Raw genomic sequence first — 7,112 nt, 5'->3', positions numbered from 1 at the left:
CTTTTCCTTCTGAGGGTTTGGACCTGGGCAGCCGGGGCCACAAGGGACACCCATGCAGTCTCGTGCCCCCTTGTGCCCTCTCAGATGTTGCATTATATGAGGACCCAGCCATTCCTTTCACTTCCCCAGAGGAGAGGCCCAGGGTGGACATGTGGGGGCCTCTGACCTACTCTGTGATGGCTTGAGCTGGGTGCAGGGGGAGCCGCTGGCTTGCTCACTATATGGCCCCATGACCCTTCTGGGGCTCGACAGCTGTTCTCCCCACCCTGAGGTCAGCCACTTAGGTTGAGGTTCCTCGTGCACTACATCCCCCGGACCCCCAAGGCTGCCCCACCAAGCCACTGTTTCGGGGCTTCTTGTCAACCCTATCAATGCTTCCAGGATAACTGGAGGGACGTCAGGGAACCCCCCCAGAACCCTTCACACCGCCCAACCCTACCCACTGTAACGTCAGGCAGCCCCCACGGGAACGCACCATTAGCGGGCACATTTCTCCCCCGTACCGCCTCTTCTGGGGGCAGCTGTCTGGACTCCGGCCCTTGTGGCCTCTGCTTTGATCCTGGCACCCGCATCCCCTTTAAGTTGTGCACCCACCAGCCAAGAGCAAGGAACAAGCAGTGTCTTCAGAAATCTGGCAACCCTGGCCCCAGACTCTCTCTGATGGACATGGTGACAGGAAGTTCCACACCAGAAAAAAACAGCCCCCTTTTATTGAGAAAACAGAGTTGGTCCCTCCATCTTTTCCCGGGTGACTCCACCTGGATACGAGGTGGCATCCTTCTGCCCCCATCCCCAAGGACGCCTGAGCCCGGGTGAGGTGGCACACAAGGTTCACTTCATCCCTTCACCGGGGCAAATGCTGGTCTGCTCAGGCCCTGGAGAAGCGGGCAGGCAGGTAGGGCAGGGTTCCAGAGGGGGCCGTGACAGGCATGGGGGTGCCCCGGGAGGGGGGTGAGTGGCTGAGGGAGGTGGTCTCTTGCTGGAATGAGGGTAGGGAAAGGAGAACACCACCAATCTCCCGAGGCCTGGCACTCCCTCCCTCCATAAATAAAAACTTCACAGTAATAGAGGAATGTCCATCTCCAGGGCCAAACTGGCTGGTTTCCGGCCGGGGAGCCAGGCCTCGGTGGGGCTGCGTGAGGGCCCTCGGCGGGTCGGGCAGCACCATGACTGCGTGGGGCTGAGCACTGCTCTCTGGCCCTGTGTCGGGGGAGAGGGGTGGGGAGGGGGCGCAGCCCATCCAGAGGTTCTGAGGATTGCTGAGGTAGTCAGGGCGGCCAGCCGCGCTTCCAGACAGGGGTGGATGGAGCATCGTAGGGACACAGCCAGGAAGGAAGCCACCTGGTTGCAGAGACTGAGCAGCAACTCTAGGCAGGTGTGGGGGTGAGGATGGTGCTGAGGGCCTTCTGAGGTTCCATCTCCTGGAGACCCAGGGGCATGGGCTGCGGGGGGTGGGGGCCTGTGAGCCCGCACAGGGTTGAGCTTCTCCTGAAAGGGCTGCCTGGGCCCGTGGGGGGAGACTGAGGCATTTCATGGGGGAAGGAGAATCTTGTCTGTGAAGACAAGAGGGCCGCCACGGACCCATCCAGGGCCAGGCCTAAGCCGGGTACCTGAGTACAAAGTTCCTTCAGAGACCACCAGGGCCTCCCCCCAGGTCACCGGGAGCCAAGCAGGGAACCCAGGTTAGGAGGGCTACCAGTGGCCAACGGCCCCGCTCCCAAGACGGCCTTCAGCAGTCAGGGCAGTTGCAAACGTTCCTGGGCCTCAGCTCCACTTCCTGGGGAATGTGCACACCGGGAGGCCCCCTTCTGGCTAACTGCGCCCCATCACAGCCCGGGGCATGGAAAGCCCGAACCCCCTCCACCTCCCTGCGCGGGGGGACCACGGTCCATGTCCTGGCATTGCCGCTCCAGCCCCTTGACTCCCGGGGCTCAAGGACAGGTGCCCTAGCCTCTCGGGCGGCCTGGCCGGGGTCAGAGCAGCTGCAGCTTGCGGGAGCAGGTGAGGTTGCCGTGCACCAGCCCCCACATGGCCAGCAGCTCGGCGGGCAGCAGCTTGTGCACGACGAGCATGGAGCGGAAGAAGCACGGCTCCTTGTTCATGCGGCTGTTGCGGTTGCGGGAGATGCCGAAAGTCTTGAAGCCCTCGTGGGCCGTGGGCTGCACGCCCAGCACCTCCAGGCACATGCCCAGGAAGACGTCGTCGATGGGGTACAGCTCCAGGGTGTCGCAGGCGTGGTGCAGGCGCCGGGCCAGGCCACCGGCCATGAGGAAGCCGCCGCCGCCCGCGTACGGGGGGTAGCTGGCCTTGCTGTACAGGACCCCCGGGATGTAGTACTTGTTGTCCTTCTTGCGGATGGGCCGGGCGTGCTGCAGGACGTCGCCCACGAACAGGTCTTCCCGCGGCTGCCAGTCAGCCAGGAACTCCAGCAGGTTGGTGGGGTTGACAAAGACGTCGTCGTCGCCCTTGAAGATGAACTGCACGTTGGGGCAGTAGATGTCAAACCACTTGAGGAAGTGGATCTCCTTGAGGGTCAGGTTGAAGAAGCTGTCGAGAAAGTCCCACTGCAGGATGTCGCCGTAGAGACGGTCCTCGTAGGCCAGCAGCTGCTGGTAGTGGGTCCGCTCCTCCTGCTTGGAGGCCGTGCCCAGCAGGAAGAGGGTGCGGATGGCGCCGCGGCCGCCGCTCACCGACTCCTGCTCGCGGCCCCACGTCTGGCGGATGGCCTCGCGGCGGTCGTGCTGCGTGATGATCGACTTGACCACCACCAGCAGGTGGACGTGGCCGCCGCACTTCTCGGGGTGGTTCAGCAGCATGGGGAAGTACCGGCAGTGACGGTAGGTCAGGAACTGCCGGAAGTGGGGCTCCAGGCCTTGGAACCAGGGCTGGTGGGTCAGGTTGACGTTGGCCGAGCAGTTAGTGGTGCTGACGTCCCAAGTCTGGGGCCCTTGCGGGGCCGCGGGCGTGGGGGCAACCACATCCTTCGGGTTCTTCCAGAAGCTGTTGGGGTTCACCAGGTGTCCACTTGATTTCTGGGCCTTTTGCGGCTCTGGAGTGGGTGGCGGGGGCTCTTGCAGGAACTGGTTGGGGGTCAGGCTACGCTGGAATACTGTTACGGCCACAAGCAGGGCCAGAGACAGGCACACGCTCTTGTAGACGGTTTTCTTCCTGGGGGCGAGGGGATGGAGGGTGGTAGAGAGGGGGGAGGAAAGGATGAGTCGTCCGTGATTCTCGCAGTCGCCTTGTTCCGAGCCGCGGCCCCACATGGGCGAGTGGGGCCTGGGCACGGACGCAAGTCCTGGGGCCCCCCCCACCCCGAGTGGTTAGAGCTGGGTCCTGCTTCCTCTCCGACCCTGACCTCTCTCTTCCAGGACCAGGGGACCCACGCGGCACAAAGTTCAAGGACAAGCACTGCAGAGTCCGGCTGCCGGGGTTTAAATCTTGACTCTGCCACTTACAAGCGCAATGACTCTCTAAGTGGGTCCCCCTTAACGTCTCCAAACTGTGATTTCTCTTACCCCTCAATGAGGATAACGAGGTATCGGAGCGCCCACTTGCAGTGGGTATGCAGGAATGCCAAGAGTCTATAAGGACGACCTCTGGTGGAGATTTCTGCTGGTTTCCCAACCCCCCAGCAAGCCACCCCATTTGCTTTCATTTCCTTGTGGAAACCTGGGGAACCACTGGGGTGAACTGTTGTGGGGGGCAGAGATAGCACTTGCTCTACAGCCTGGGGGCTCAATCGCCTGTGGGTATATTGGGGAGAGGCTCTAACGTGGGACCTGAAGAAGCCTGTCCCTTCCCTTCCTACTCATCCATCTGACCCAATGCAAAACTGCCCACATGGCTGGTGGAGGCCGGAGAATGGGGCAGGGACCTCCTAGCATGACCGCTGCCCTCTATCTATTCCCAGGGACCCTCCTTGCCAGAGTCTCTAACACACTCACTTATGAAGCAGAAATTAAAGCCTTTTGCAGGAGGTGCTCACAGGCCTGGGGCCGGGTGTGTACGTGTGTCTGTCCCAGGACCCTCTCTCCTTAGCTCATCCTCTGGAGGTGGCCAGGCCTCCTGCCCTGGTCTCTCTTGAGGAGACACAGGGGCCGAGGGCTCTTGGGGGAACACGCAGCTAGAAGTGTGGCCTCACAGAGCCGGGCCAAGAGGGAGCCAGCCCGGACCTCAGGAGCGAGCTGCAGGGTCAGGAGGAATGGAAGAAACAGACTAAAGTGTACCCCACTGGGACCCTGAGGTGGCCCTGAGACCCTGGGTCCCTGAGGCCCTGGGACCCTGAAGCCCCGGGGTGGCCCTCAAGACTGGCTGGTTGAAGGTTCAGGCACCCAGGGCAAGTGGATGTTGAGCCCCCCGAAGCACATTTTCCCATGGGGGTCCCAGGGTTTCCTGTGTATAGGGTTGGAGGAAGACTGGGTCAGCCCAGGTGCTGGAGTGTGTGTGTGTGTGTGGGGTGACTCGAGAGTTGACCCTCCCGAGGGAACAACAGAATGTTCCAGATCAGGGTCTCCTGCCCTAGGGAATTCAACGAAGTACCCCTTCCCCTCCCAGCTCGGCAGGTGGGTCCTGGAGGAAGTTCTGCGGGGGTCACCCCAGGGGAGGGGGATGCTTTGGGGTGGTGTGGGGGCCCCAGGCCAGTCCACTTGCACTGTCCCACTCACTTGTAGGCCAAAAGTCCCTCAGGGGAGGAAGGAGAGGGGCGAGGGGGAGAGGTGGGGGACTCCAGCTCCCCGGGAGGGAGGAGAGCCCCTTGGGGGTGGAGGTAGAGGATGGGGGTTGCCCTGGACGCAAGAGGCCCTCGGAAAAGCCACGGGACCCAGCTGCCCGGAGAGCCCTGGGGTCCCCAGAGCCCGGGGTCCCGGGGTGGGGTCAGGGTACCTGGCAGCCTGGGCCCAGGGCCCCCTGCGGTCCCACCCTGACCTGCTGCTCCAGGTGCTGGACCCTGCCGGGCATCCCACCGCCACCAAGCCCGTCCGTCCCGGGAAACTGAGGCCAGCCCCCAGGTGCCCCAGCCCCGGGCACCCCAGCCCCGGGCGCCCCATCCCGGGCACCCCATCCTGGGTGCCCCAGCCTCCGGCACCCCAGCCCCGGGCACCCCATCCTGGGTGCCCCAGCCTCCGGCACCCCAGCCCTGGGCACCCCAGCCCCCGGCACCCCAGTCCCGGGCACCCCAGCCCCCGGCGCCCCAGTCCCGGGCACCCCAGCCCCCAGCGCCCCAGCCCCAGCACCCAGCCCCAGCACCCAGCCCCCGGCGCCCCAGTCCCCGGGCGCCCAGCCCTGGCACCCAGCCCCCGGCACCCAGCCCCGGCACCCAGCCCCGGGCACCCCAGCTCCGGGCACCCAGCCCCGGGCACCCCAGCCCCGGCACCCAGTCCCCGGCACCCAGCCCCGGCACCCAGCCTCCGGCACCCCAGCCCCGGGCACCCCATCCTGGGCGCCCCAGCCTCCGGCACCCCAGCCCTGGGCACCCCAGCCCCCGGCACCCCAGCCCCGGGGACCCCAGCCCCCGGCGCCCCAGTCCCGGGCACCCCAGCCCCCGGCGCCCCAGTCCCGGGCATCCCAGCCCCGGCACCCCAGCCCCAGCACCCAGCCCCAGCACCCAGCCCCCGGCGCCCCAGTCCCGGGCACCCCAGCCCCCAGCACCCCAGCCCCGGGCATCCCAGCCCCCGGTGCCCAGCCCCCGGCACCCAGCCCCCGGCACCCAGCCCCGGCGCCCAGTCCCCGGCACCCAGCCCCCGGCACCCAGCCCCCGGCACCCAGCCCCGGCGCCCAGTCCCCGGCACCCAGCCCCCGGCACCCAGCCCCCGGCACCCAGCTCCGGCACCCAGCCCCGGCGCCCAGCCCCGGCACCCAGCCCCCAGCACCCAGCCCCGGCACCCAGCCCCCGGCACCCAGCTCCAGCACCCAGCCCCAGCACCCAGCCCCCAGCACCCAGCCCCAGCACCCAGCCCCCAGCACCCAGCCCCGGCACCCAGCCCCCAGCACCCAGCCCCCGGCACCCAGCCCCGGCACTCAGCCCCGGCACCCAGCCCCCGGCACCCAGCCCCAGCACCCAGCCCCCAGCACCCAGCCCCAGCACCCAGCCCGGCGCCCCGCGCGGCATCCTGCTCGCATCCCGGGACCTCCCGCGCCCGCGCGCCCCACGGCCCGGCCGGACCCACTCACCACAGGGACATGGCGGCCCGGGCCGGGCGGCGGCGGAGCGGGGCGCGCGGGTCGCAGCTCTGGGCGCCGCGGCTCGGGGACGGCGGGCGGGGACGCGGGCGGGGCGGGCGGGAGCGAAGGCCGGGCCGCGCCCCCGCCGCGACTTTCCTCTTCCCCGCGGCCGGAGGAGGGGCCGGCAGGGGCGGCGGCGGCCCAGGTGCGTTAACCCCTTCGGCCCCGCCCGCCGCCCGCCCATTTCGCGGAGGCGGACCCCGAGGCCGAGGAGGGTGGCCTGGCCCGGCCGCCGCACCCGCGAGGGTCGCTCCCGGTGCCCGCGGACTCGGCTCCCCCCGCGGGGCTCCCTGGGGCCGCGGCCCCCCTGCGCGCGCGCCCCGGGCCGCCACCCGCCACCCGCCACCCTCCGGGGCGCCCCGGGTCCGCACCGTCTCCCGCGGGCCCCATTCGCGACTTTTGGGCGGTGGAGGCGGCAGATGAGCACAGGGCTTCCCTTGCCCCTTTCCCACCTCCCGGGCAGGCCTCCCTGCTCCTCCCCGCTGGGCCAGCTACCTAGGGCCGGTCTGCAGAGAAGAGGGAGCCTCTGGGGGAGCAAGGGCCCTGGGATAAGCTCCCCCCCCCCCCCCAGGAGGCTGGGCTGCCTGTGTCCGGGGTCCCAGCTCTGGAAGCCTCTGTGCCCCAGAGTGAGGCCCTCACTACTGAGGGAAGGCCTACTTGCAGGGCCGCCCGCCTCCTCCTTTTCAGCCATCGACAACTATTTCACTCAAGACCCTTTTTGTCCTCGATCTTTATTAATCTGTGTGTGTGCCAGACCCAGCGGTTCCTGGGGAGTGGGCTTGAGCAGACGGAGGACACAGAGGGGCATTCCTGGGGTGGTAGGTGACTTCCAGAACCCTCTACCTGGTAAAAAAAAAAAAATCTCTGCCCGTCTGGCTGTTGTCCACATG

The 7,112-nt window shown here is 67.4% G+C and overlaps 1 protein-coding gene across 3 annotated transcripts; it reads right to left on the bottom strand.

Moving 5' to 3' along the window:
* Positions 1 to 680: 680 nt before the first annotated feature.
* On the bottom strand, positions 681 to 6,242 carry B3GNT7 (UDP-GlcNAc:betaGal beta-1,3-N-acetylglucosaminyltransferase 7). Of its 3 annotated transcripts, none has more exons than XM_038574174.1 (2): positions 6,172 to 6,242; positions 681 to 3,168 (listed from the first exon to the last, which is right to left on the bottom strand). In XM_038574174.1, exons 1-2 carry the CDS (start codon positions 6,180 to 6,182, stop codon positions 1,974 to 1,976), a joined length of 1,206 nt encoding a protein of 401 aa, XP_038430102.1. In that variant the 5' UTR covers positions 6,183 to 6,242; the 3' UTR covers positions 681 to 1,973. The 3 variants fall into 3 exon arrangements, with proteins under 3 accessions (XP_038430102.1, XP_038430100.1, XP_038430101.1); XM_038574172.1 differs by lacking the exon at positions 6,172 to 6,242 and adding an exon at positions 4,885 to 5,063; XM_038574173.1 differs by lacking the exon at positions 6,172 to 6,242 and adding an exon at positions 3,519 to 3,900.
* Positions 6,243 to 7,112: the final 870 nt, after the last annotated feature.

The sequence above is a fragment of the Canis lupus genome, chromosome 25, assembly GCF_011100685.1.
Source record: "Canis lupus familiaris isolate Mischka breed German Shepherd chromosome 25, alternate assembly UU_Cfam_GSD_1.0, whole genome shotgun sequence".
Lineage (NCBI taxonomy): Eukaryota > Metazoa > Chordata > Mammalia > Carnivora > Canidae > Canis > Canis lupus.
This window is presented reverse-complemented; position numbering and strand designations above follow the sequence as displayed.